At 44.2% G+C, this 12638-nt stretch overlaps 1 protein-coding gene across 4 annotated transcripts in view; it reads right to left on the reverse strand.

Annotated features, from left to right (window-relative positions):
• The window catches only part of sulf1 (sulfatase 1), a 308830-nt gene that overhangs the window by 20733 nt on the left and 275459 nt on the right, over window positions 1–12638 (reverse strand). For all 4 annotated transcript variants that reach the window (XM_043689229.1, XM_043689233.1, XM_043689232.1 and 1 more), the window contains exons 13-18: window positions 10188–10398; window positions 6156–6399; window positions 5265–5361; window positions 3338–3432; window positions 1513–1587; window positions 5–177 (exon numbers count right to left, since the gene is read on the reverse strand). In XM_043689229.1, coding sequence (XP_043545164.1) covers window positions 5–177; window positions 1513–1587; window positions 3338–3432; window positions 5265–5361; window positions 6156–6399; window positions 10188–10398 — 895 coding nt within the window. The remainder of the gene's footprint in view (window positions 1–4; window positions 178–1512; window positions 1588–3337; window positions 3433–5264; window positions 5362–6155; window positions 6400–10187; window positions 10399–12638) is intronic.

Below are 12638 nucleotides of genomic sequence, written 5' to 3' on the forward strand. Positions count from 1 at the left end.
TTACAGTTCCAGTAAGGTGGTGTTTGCCAGTGCTCGTTATTGTGTGTGAAGCAGGTCAGGCCAGGAAGGCTGCAGTCATCACCCTTTCTCAAGCGCTTCTTTATTTTACGATCCTTCTTCTTTCTCCGATTCTCCTTAAACAGTTGCAGTTTACTGTCTACCTCTTGAGCCACTTCCCTGAAAAGATTAAGTACGGGCGTTAGAGTCCAGTTAGTTATTTCATAATCAGAGATACACTGATGGAACAGCGGAGGTAGGGTATGTAACATCAAGCTGATCCAATAATGTAATGGATTCAACTTACATCTCTTCATGACTATCTTGGACAATTATTTTTGAAATGTGAACTCTGGTTTTTCAGAGTGGTGCAAATACAACATGGAGGAGCCTGAGGAAATGAGAAGCACCCATGATGGTGGCAGCACAAAGTCCCGGTCCTTCACTTGACTGTATTCCAGAATGAATGCTTGTCCAATGGGAATAACTATACAGCGAGGATGGGAATGGAAGCGAAGGAAGGCTGCAGGATACCACAGTAGGCCATGATCCAAGGTTCCCTTGTGGAGATAAGCATTCCTTCCCCTCGGATTGACACGGTAACCAAAAATAAATTACTTATACCATAGCTGGGCCTCTGCTGACCATCACCGCAGATTTTATTGTCGATGTTGGATACGGGCTGGGCAACAAGGAGCACCAGGCCCAAGAACATCAGCAAAGTGACACTTGAAAGTAATTTGATGAGAAGATTTGATTTGCAAGAAAAGGAGTAGGAGGTTATCTTCAGCCCTCATTAAGAAACGTTGAGTCTACCCATCCCATGAATCCCCACAGTGAACACATGCAGCTCCCACCCATCAGGCTTGCAGGTTTCGAGTACAAGTTGGGCCTGAATTGTGTTAATAATATTGAAGATTTAAAAGGACTTGGTCCTCATGTTAGGGGAATTCCCATTATTTCACTGACCTCTCACCTTGGGTTAAAAAAGAATTATTGACGCTGAGAAGGAATCTAGTGGGTGAGCCAGTTAGTTTTCACACCTGGAACCTGTGGGTGACTTCACTCCAGGGACATGTGTATTCTCTATCAGTATTTAGAGTCCTATTCTAAGTGAACTTAAGTAATATTCCAACTGGCTATGTGCTTACCACAAAATAATCCATCACTTAGCAAGACCTAACACCTCAGAATGCCTGTTTGGAAAGCGATAAGATATTGATTGAAAAGGCTGGCCTTCCAATGTGTTTTGGATAAAAGTTTCATCTATATCTGCCCAATATAGATATAATATTGTTTGTTGCTGACAATGGATAAAAAATCATGGTTTTGTCCCCAAGTCATGCACTGTTCAAAGAAAAACATTCTCCATTACGAAAATGAGAGCATAATGTGATTAAACTCATAAACAGGCCGGAGAACAAGTTCCAAGCAAATATTGAGTAAAAATGATTTTCTCTAATCTCTTATCAAAACTGTAATCACTGTGAATGTATGAGACAGATTGTCACCTACCTGAAGGGATGGAGATGATTGTTCTTGCTCTTCAGTTTCCCTTGGTTTCTCATTCCTTTGTCCCTACTAAAATAACTAGATTAAATAGAAATTATTCATTATGGCATTCATTATAACAGCATTAGCATTTACGGCTACTATTAGAAATGAACAAGGAGGGAGGTGCTGTTATTTTTCTCCAAGGTCATTTGCTTAGAATTTCTGTTCTTGTCTTGCTGAGGAGTACCTCCATGTCCCCCAACCCTCAGGTTGAACACATAGACTCATAGAGTCATAGAGATGGACAGCACAAAAACAGACCCTTCAGTCCAACCCGTCCACGCCGACCAGATATCCCAAACCAATCTAGTCCCACCTTCCAGCACCCGGCCCATATCCCTCCAAACCCTTCCTATTCATATACCCATCTAAATGCCTTTTAAATGTTGCAATTGTACCAGCCTCCACCACTTCCTCTGGCAGTCCATTCCATACACGTACCACCCTCTGCGTGAAAAAGCTGCCCCTTAGGTTTCTTTTATATCTTTCCCCTCTCACCCTAAACCTATACCCTCTAGTTCTGGACTACCCCATCCCAGGGAAAAGACTTTGTCTATTTATCCTATCCATGCCCCTCATGATTTTATAAACCTCTGTTATCCCTCAGCCTCTGACACTCTAGGCCCAAGCCTATTCAAACTCTCCTTATAGTCCAAATCCTCCAACCCTGGCAACATCTTGTAAATCTTTTCTGAATCCTTTCAAGTTTCACAACATCTTTCCAATAGGAAGCAGACCAGATTTGCACACAATATTCTAAAAGTGGCCTAACTAATGTCCTGTGCAGCCACAACATGACCTCCCAGCTCCTGTACTCAATACTCTGACCAATAAAGGAAAGCATACCAAACGCCTTGTTCACTACCCTATCTACCTGTGACTCCACTTTCAAGGAGCTATGAACCTGCACTCGAAGGTCTCTTTGTTCAGTAACACTCCCTAGGACCTTACCATTAAGTGTATGCACTAACAAGTTCAAGAACAGCTTCTTCCCTGCCATTATTAGAGTGTTGAGCGAACCTAATTTTAAGTAATGTTGATTTTGCTTTGTGCACTTCCTGTGAAGCTGTAACCTTGTATGCCTCATTCTGCCCAAACAACCAATGATCTGTATGTTTTTCTTTGCTATGATGCGCCTGTAGTGCTTGCAAAACATGCGACTACTCCCTCCCCCACTCCGCCAAAGACATGCATGTCTTGGGCCACCTCCACCGCCAAATTCTAGCCACCTGATGCCTGGAGGAAGAACGCCTCATCTTCTGCCTTGGGACTCTCCAACCAAACTAGAGTATGGGCGGCACGGTGGCACAGTGGTTAGCACTGCTGCCTCACAGCACCAGAGACCCGGGTTCAATTCCCGTCTCAGGTGACTGTCTGTGTGGAGTTTGCACGTTCTCCCCGTGTCTGCGTGGGTTTACCTATCACCATCACCCACCACCTCCCCCTACCTATCGCACTCCCAGCTACCTTCCACCCATTTATCTCTCAGTCCCGTTGGGCCTCCCACACATTCCTGATGAAGGCTCTCCTGCTGCTCAGATGCTGTCTGTCCTGCTGCGCTTTTCTAGCACCGCACCTTTTCACTCTGATCTCCAGCATCTGCAGTCCTCACTTTCTCCTGCATGTGACTACAATACATCAAATCAAATCAAGGTTACATGCAGGGACAGAGTCCATGTGTTTCATGCATCTTGTTCTGCCTTGCACTCAAGACATAGAGGAAGGAAGAGGAGATTGCCTTTGAGATTAGGAGTGCCTGTTCAGACCACACACTCAAGAAACTGACCTCTTTTTGTTGCAGTCACATTCCTCTGGTTTCTTCCTTTTTAGGTGACCTCTCACCTCTCTCAGATTCTTTATTTTGTCTTGGAGAGCTTCAATCTACAATTGAAAGTAAAAAAAATTATGCTCTTGTTTCAAAATCAGAAAAAAAACTTCATTTTGTTATTGATGATGCAAATCAATTTCAGGGTGACGCTCTATTGGCGGATCTTGATGTTTTCAGTTTAAGAATGGCTTCCAAAATACCTGGAGTTCTGTCCTCTCAGGATTTGCATCTCTGCTCCATCACACGAACCATGATGGGGGTGATTAAGGTTTATTTACCCAAAGTCTAGCAAGCTCCAGCCTATACTTCAATGTGGAACTAAGACAACCATCTCATAGAGTCATAGAAGTCTATAGCATGGAAACATGCCCTTCAGCCCAACTCGCCCATGCAGCTCAGTTTTCATAATTTAAACTCGTCCCACTTGCCTGGGTTTGGTCCATATCCCTCCATACCTATCCTCTCCATGTACCTGTCTTAAGTGTTATTAAAATGACAAAATTGTACTCGCTTCCACCACTATCTCTGGCAGCCCATTGCAGACAGTCACCACCCTCTGTTCAATATCCACCTGGACAATACACTTCGTTAATGGGCATTCCATTCCTCGTGCAGGAAATTTTCCCAACCATTCCTGTCTTTCCACTGGGAATGGGGAATCAGTGGACAGAAATCTCAGGCTCGAATCAATGCAGCCCATTGTCATGGGAGATCTGGCGACCCTCTCAGACACTCCCATCATTAGCTGCTCAGTGGTGGCAAAACTTCCCTGGATCCATTCTGAGGCCAGAAGGGAAATGACGTAGAATTCCTGACCACTGCTGACAGGATGTCAGTTAGGCTCATTAATTTAATCAATGTCTGCAATTCAGTGGTTTCTCATGAGGCATGTTGTGGATGTAAAGGACATTGGTTAGGTCATTTTTGGAATACTGCATTCAATTTTGGTCTCCCTGCTATAGGAAAGACGTTGTGAAACTTGAAAGGGTTCAGAAAAGATTTACAAGGATGTTGCTGGGGTTGGAGTGTTTGAGCTATACAGAGAGGCTGAATAGGCTGGGACTGTTTTCCCAGGAGCATCGGAGGCTGAGGGGTGACCATACAGAGGTTTATAAAATCATGAGGGGCATGGATAGGATAAATAGACAAGGGTCTTTTCCTGGCATAGGGTGCTCAAAACTAGAGGCCACAGATTTAGGGTGCAAGTGGAAGGATTTAAAAGGGATTTAAGGTGCACCTTTTATACTCAAAAGTGGTGCACGTCAGGAACAAGCTGCCAGAGTAAATGGTGGAATCAAGTACAAATAAAAGGCATTGGAATAGGAAGGGTTTAGAGGGATATGGACTAAATGCTTGTAATGGGACTAGTTTAGTTTGGGATATGTGGGCATCACAGATGTTTTGGATTGAAGGGTCTGTTTCCATGCTGTACATCTCTATGATTCTGATTAAATGGAGGTTATATTGCTGCCCTGTTCCCTTTAAAGGCCCAACTCTGTGCCCGATTGGCAAAGGGGATCCCCCTTCCCTCTTCCCCCCTTCTTCTCCTGTGACAGTCATCTCACAATTCCCATCCCACCATCATGCAGATTTGGCCTGGTTTCCCATGGTGACCCTTGTCTGCCATCGCACCCTGAGACCGGCTCCACAGGAAGTGCCCAATACAGGTTTCCCAGCAAATGTTGGAGGGCACGTCTTGTGTAGCAGGGGTCATTTGGGGGAGGCAAGACCTGATGGTGGATTCCATCAGGTGTCTCCCAAGGAAGTGACAGGGGGTACATTCCAGTTCACCGAATGGTGGGCAAGAGCCCATTAGCCTGACAGAATCTGTGCCCTTGCCCGATGTCGATAATATTAGCTGTCTGCCAATTTGAAAATATCTAACCTCTTTGTCTATGTAACTCTTGTGGTCCTTCCATGCTCTTGCTGACTGATACAGCTCTTTCTCACAATGCACGGTGTCATTGGCAAGAATGAAACACCTTCAAGAAAGAAATCAGTAAAGAAAACAGCACATGAATGATTTACAACAGAAAAAGACAGCTTTGTGGGTCAAAGCAGAGGTTTTTTTAATATACTGGAGTAGAGTGGTGCTGGAAAAGCACAGCAGTTCAGGCAGCATCCGAGGAGCAGGAAAATCTGATGTTTCGGGCAAAAGCCCTTCATCAGGAATACAGGCACCCTCTCCACCCTGCAGGCACTCTGCCTGTATTCCTGATGAAGGGCTTTTGCCCAAAACGTCAGATTTTCCTGCTCCTCGGATGCTGCCTGAACTGCTGTGCTTTTCCAGCACCACTCTAATCCAGAATCTGGTTTCCAGCATCTGCAGTCATTGTTTTTACCTTTTTAAAATATACACAAAAGAACACAATCAAAACTTGTTATGGGTACTTTCATAGAATCCTTATAGCGTGTAAGCAGGCCATTCAGCCCATCAAGTTCACACCGACCCTCTGAACTCTCCCCACCCAGACCTACCCCCCACACCCCTATAACCCTGCATTTCCCATGGCTAATCAACCTAACCTGCACATCTTTGGACTGTGGGGGGAGACTGGAGCACCTTGAGGAAACCCACGCAGACACAGGGAGAATTTGCAAACTCCACACAGGCAGTCATCCGAGGGGGGAATCGAATTCAGGTTCCTGGAGCTGTGAGACAGCAGTACTAACCACTGTGTCAGCCGACTGGTACCACTTCAAGGTACCTCTGCACAGAAAAGCTAGACCTCTGAAGGCATGGGACGTAACGGTTCAGTGAGTAAGGCAGACTTACTTGTGTGTGACCTTGACTGAATCTAGCAGTGACTCATCAGCCTTCCTGCCGCCCTCAGCAATCACATCCTTGTTCTCGTCTCCCTCTTCAGCTGGACCTTCCTCTCGGGAATAGGCTGCGCTCATATTTTTTGGCACCAGTGACTTGAGTTCTTTAATTTCCAGGTCAATGTCATAAATCTCACCTTCTAATTCGACTGAAACCGAGCGGATTGGCCGAGTGTGAATGAAGCGAGGTTTAAATTCTGTTTGGAAGGGAAAGTATATTTTAATACAGACGCCACTAATGGCGCCGATTCAACTCAGCAGGGAATGTTGAAAACCGGCAACCCTTTTGAAAATATAGTGTTGTTATGACTGCCTTACTCTGGCATGGTTGCCTTCTGTTGCCAACTCAAATCACTGGAGAGAATTAGTACTAAAGAAATCAGATTTAAAAAGTACCAAAAACAGGTCAAAGCAGAGCTACCACTTACAGAAACTTGCTGGTTTTTGTTGGTGGGGGAATCTGGGGCTTAGACATCTTTCCTTTTATCTTTCCCAGTTCTTCAGTCACTGACCAAAAGGCGAGGGAAGAGCTGGGAGAGATAAACAGAATAATGCCAAAGCCCCGGATTGAAAGGAAAGATGCCCAAGCCCAGGATTGAAAGGAAAGATGCCCAAGCCCAGGATTGAAAGGAAAGATGCCCAAGCCCAGGACTGACTGAAAGGATATAGGATTACATAGATTACAAATCTCTCCAAAGACATTGGCCCACTTACATCACATGGTGCTTTCTGATCTAACGGTTGTGGTGGAGATGACATAAATTGGGACCTGGGGCTGAATTTCTACTCAGCAACCTTTGCCAGGAACTCAGAATATCTATCAGTACGGAGTGATATGAGTTTGGACACGGCCAGAGGAATTCGAGGGCTTGCTGAGGTATTTGTATCAACGATAGTCACAGGTGAGGTGCCGGAATACTGGAGGTTGGCAAACATGATGCCACCGTTTAAGAAGGGCGGTAAAGACAAGCCAGGAAATTATAGACCGGTGAGCCTAACCTCAGTGGTGGGCAAGTTGTTGAAGGGAATCCTGGTTAGTGTAGTTTAGGTGGGCTTGGATCGGCGCAACATCGAGGGCCCAAGGGCCTGTACTGCGCTGTATTCTTCTATGTTCTAAGTATTTGGAAAGGCAAGGACTCATTCGGCATCGTCAACATGGGTTTGTGCATGGGAAATCAAGTCTCACAAACTTGATTGAGTTTTTTGAAGAAGTAACAAAGAAGATTGATGAGGGCAGAGCGGTAGATGTGATCTATATGGACTTCAGTAAGGCGTTTGACAAGGTTCCCCATAGGAGACTGATTAGCAAGGTTAAATCTCATGGAATACAGGGAGAACTAGCTATTTGGATACTGAACTGGCTCAAAAGTAGAAGACAGAGGGTGGTAGTGGAGGGTTGTTTTTCAGACTTGAGGCCTGTGAGCAGTGGAGTGCCACAAGGATCGGTGCTGGGTCCTCTACTTTTTGTAATTTACAAAAATGATTTGGATGCAAGCATAAGAGGTACAGTTAGTAAGTTTGCAGATGACACCAAAATTGGAGGTGTAGTGGACAGTGAAGAGGGTTACCTCAGATTACAACAGGATCTGGACCAGATGGGCCAATGGGCTGAGAAGTGGCAGATGGAGTTTAATTCAGATAAATGCGAGGTGCTGCATTTTGGGAAAGCAAATCTTAGCAGGACTTATACACTTAATGGTAAGATCCGAGGGAGTGTTGCTGAGCAAAGAGACCTTGGAGTGCAGGTTCCTAGCTCCTTGAAAGTGGAGTCGCAGGTAGATAGGATAGTGAAGAAGGCGTTTGGTATGCTTTCCTTTATTGGTCAGAGTATTGTGTACAGGAGTTGGGAGGTCATGTTGCGGCTGTACAGGACATTGGTTAGGCCACTGTTGGAATACTGCGTGCAATTCTGGCCTCCTTCCTATCGGAAAGATGTTGTGAAACTTGAAAGGATTCAGAAAAGATTTACAAGGATGTTGCCAGGGTTGGAGGATTTGAGCTACAGGGAGAGGCTGAACAGGCTGGGGCTGTTTTCCCTGGAGCGTCGGAGGCTGAGGAGTGACCTTATAGAGGTTTACAAACATTTTGAGGAGCGCAGATAGGATAAATAGACAAAAGTCTTTTCCCTGGGGTGGGGGAGTCCAGAACTAGAGAGCATAGGTTTAGGGTGGGAGGGGAAAGATATAAAAGAGACCTAAGGGGCAACATTTTCACATAGAGGGTGGTAAATGTATGGAATGAGCTGCCAGAGGGTGTGGTGGAGGCTGGCACAATTGCAACATTTAAGAGGCACTTGGATGGGTATATGAATAAGAAGGGTTTGGAGGGATATGGGCCAGGTGCTGGCAGGTGGGACGAGATTGGGTTAGGATATCTGGTCGACATGGACGGATTGGACCAAAGGGTCTGTTTCCGTGCTGTACATCTCTATGACTCTATGTCTGGTCAGCAGCAGGTGGACACTGCTCACAGAAGGCAGTGAAAGTAACTTTTTTAGTGTAATGAGTGACCGACATAAATGGCACTCTGCTCATTACATAATTTTATGAAGCACACGAGTTACCCATTTCCATTTGCTTTGCTGCAATAAAACAATTTAAGGAGTAATGTGACATTCCCATGATTTCCTGATCTTAAATAAATTGACCTTTGAGCTCATGCTCAAAATCATCCTTTTGTTCAACACGAGGTTGTACGGACTAACAGCACCGCAGTCCCTCGTCCAAGTAAACTGGCCTCAGGTATGTCAACAGTAAACATGTTAACATTGGAAATTGGGTAGGAAGAGGGTTTGAATCAATGATATTTCCCAATATTAATCATCCTTTGAATGGCTTCAATATTGCTAATATATAATTGGAGGAAATTTCAGTGCACCTAGAACAGGATGTCAGGTTAGCAGAGAGTGATAATAGTGAGTTTTGAGAAGTTTGTAGCTATATGAATAGGATTGGAGGGATATGGGCCGGGTGCTGGCAGGTGGGACTAGACTGGGTTGGGATATCTGGTTGGCATGGACAGGTTGGACCGAATGGTCTGTTTCCATGCTGTACATCTCTATGACTCTATGACTATGACTCAGGTTGAGGTTTTGGAAGTAGGTTTGCTCACTGAGTTGTAAGGTTCATTTTCAGATGTTTCGTCACTCTACTAGGTAACATCTTCAGTGGGCCTCAGGCGAAGCACTACTGAAAATTTCTGCTTTCTATTTATATGTTTGGGCTTCTTTGGGTTGGTGATAAATAGAAAGCAGGAATCTTCAGCAGTGCTTCGCCTGAGGCCCACTGAAGATGTTACCTAGTAGGCCAACGAAACGTCTGGAAATGAACCTTCCAGCTCAGCGAGCAAACCTACATCCAAAAGAGAGTGATAATCTGGCAACAAAAGCAGACATTGCTGGAGATATTCAGCATGTATGGCAGCAAAGAGAGCAGAGTCAATGTTTCAGTGATCCTAATTTAGTAACAGCAGAGGAGATGAGAGAGGTGGTGCTGAGGTTGAGCTGGCTGACATCACTGCACATGTCCAGCTAGATTTAATCATCCTCTTGAGGGTCATGTCCAGGGTAAGCGTAATGCTGTAAATATTGCAAACTTAATTTCTTTAAAACCTGTTTTCATGTGACCAAAATCCAAATACAGGAAAAGCTAACATCTGGTCAGTTGCTATTGCATTATCACTTTCTTTCACAAGGAAGGGCAAAATCAAGGCTCACCTTTGAAGCCAGAAAATAATATGGAGTCATGTTAATATTATTCAGAGCCAATATTAAAGCTATATTTGTGTTTGCTGAATTCAATATTATGTGTGTGAAAAATAAGTTATCTTGTTTGTCTTCATCTTTCACATACTGTTTGGTGGAATACTATTTGAATCTGAAATTTAAATTGTACTCGTGACATTGATTCACTAGGTGGCACCAAAGCACCAGTTCCGAAGAGATGTTGAACAGTTCATATAAGGTCATGGGATGTTCTCTACTCACTGTGAGTCGTGTGGATCCTGAGGAACTGTCTCTGGTTTCTTCTCTCAGATGGACTCATCCTGTAGCTACTCTCTGAGCATTCGCAATCCTTACTGCTGTAGGTCTGGGTGCGCAGGCTTTTACTTTTCTTGCTGCCAGCTGGCATTTTTGTTGTTCCTTTGCACTTGTGGAGTCGAAGCTTTCCTGAAGCATCTTCCACACATTGCCATTTCTGGTAACAGACAGCAAGGGGTTAAAAATACCATTTATCAAACAATTTCGCACTTTTTGATTTGATTTATTGTCGCCACATGTACCTAGATACAGTGAAAAGTTTTGTTTTGCCTGCAGCACAGGCAGATCTTACCATACGAAATGCATCATGGTCATAGAACAGAGGGAGGGATACAATGTTACGGCTGCAGAGAAGGTGCACAAAGAGGGAGATCAACATTAAACTTAAAATTTGTGAGGTCCATTCATAAGTTTAATAACAGCGGGGGAGAAGCTGTTCTTGAACCTGTTGGTGTGTGTGTTTAATCTTGTATCTTCTGTCTGATGGAACAGGTTGAACGAGATTACAACCAGGCTGGGAGGCTCCTTGATGATACTGATTGCCTTCCTGTGCAGCGAGAAGTATAGACGGAATCAGTGGATGGAAGGCTAGTTTGTGTGGTTGACTAGACTGTGTTCACAACTCTCTGTAGTGTCTTGTGCTCTTGGACAGAGCAGTTGCCATACCAAGCTGTGATGTATCCACCTGATGAAGGAGCGATGCTCCGAAAGCTAGTGTGATTCCAATTAAACCTGTTGGACTATAACCTGGTGTTGTGTGACTTTTAACGTGATGCATCCAGATAGGATAGTTTTGATGGTGCATCTATAAAAATTTATACTATAAATGTATTTCTATTTGAAATATAAGAAATAATTTCTATAATTCTTTTCAGGCTGTCTCAGCCTATTTTACAGCCAATCATGTTATTTCGATGTGTCGCTATTATTGTAATGTAGGAACTCAGATCAAGAAATTACACTGCACAAATACTTTCGTTATTCATTCATGAGCAGTCGCGTGTCACTGGCTGGGTCACCATTTCTTGTCCATCTCTAATTGTTAAGAGGTGACCACATTACTGTGGCTCTGGAGTCACATGTCAATCAGACCAGGTAAGGATGACATTATTGACCCAGGGTTTTTAAGATAATTGTTTGTGTTTACAGTTTCCATTTGGCTAGTTTTTTTAATTCCAAGTATTTTTCGAAGTCAGTTCCTAGACTGAAGAGACCTTCTAAATCCCCTGTTTATTTAATTCAACAACACCATCCACGCGACCCCCCCCTAACACACACACACACACACACACACACCAATTCAAATTTTGTTGTCTGCCGTGGTGAGATTTGAGCCCCATGTCTCCAAGACATTAGCCTTAGATGCTGGATTACTTACTACGACACCAGCACCTCTCCACATCTATTAAAAGTTAAATTGGTTAACACTACTGATGAGCCATAGAAGGGATTTCAGACAAATGTCTGACATGTTTGAGGTTCTCAGTGTAATTCCAATCTCAGGTATCAATATCAGCCTCAGCATGAAGTTCTGGTTTCAAGATGATTCCTCGGAGTGCAGTCCTACTGTAGCTAAGCACTTAAGAAGGACTGTGATGTTTGAACTTTCAGCTTTATTTCTTTATTTTCTCCTTAAAACTAAGAAGGTCTGCAATGTGTAACTTTTAACCTTATTTTGTATGTTTCACGCTATACTATAATCGCTGTAATGTTTAACTTTGAACTTTGTCCTTTCTTTCTACTTTATTGTTAGGATTCTGTGCCAAGGGATACTTGTACACATTGTGGCCTGGATTGTATTGGGGTAGCAGTGACAAAATGATGGGCATGAGCCACCTAGGCTTGGCTATTTGGTGGATTCCAGATCTCTGGCCCTTCCTTGCAGCATTTCAGCTGACTTTGGCATTCCCGTCCTTTAAGGGATGAGGTCCGTTCTCCAACAGCTGTCAGATAATGGACACTATCCTTGGGAGTAGGTAGGACTGGGGGTCACCGAGTCAGTCAGGCAGGGTCCAATGAGTGTGTAGGAATGGCAGCAGTGGGTGGGGTGAGGAGCATGTTGCCACATGCACACCTATTGCCATGATGAGAGGGCACTCCATGGACCACACAGTGATCAATTAGGAGGACTGCAGGTGAGTTGGCAGCTATCATCAGCTATTCTTCCAATGCAATGGATGGTCCATTGTTCAACTGCTATGAAAAATGCCTCTACTTAGACCATCCTCCCACTGGCAGAATGTGATGGTGACTGGAAAGTGATCTATACTCTCTCACCAGTTCCTGACTCCTGCCTCCTTTCTCACTCTTGATCCCCATAAAAATTCAGCCCTTTGGAATGGACATGTTTGTCTATTGGAGATCAGAGCTGAAAAATGTGTTGCTGGAAAAGCGCAG

The sequence above is a fragment of the Chiloscyllium plagiosum genome, chromosome 4, assembly GCF_004010195.1.
Source record: "Chiloscyllium plagiosum isolate BGI_BamShark_2017 chromosome 4, ASM401019v2, whole genome shotgun sequence".
NCBI lineage: Eukaryota > Metazoa > Chordata > Chondrichthyes > Orectolobiformes > Hemiscylliidae > Chiloscyllium > Chiloscyllium plagiosum.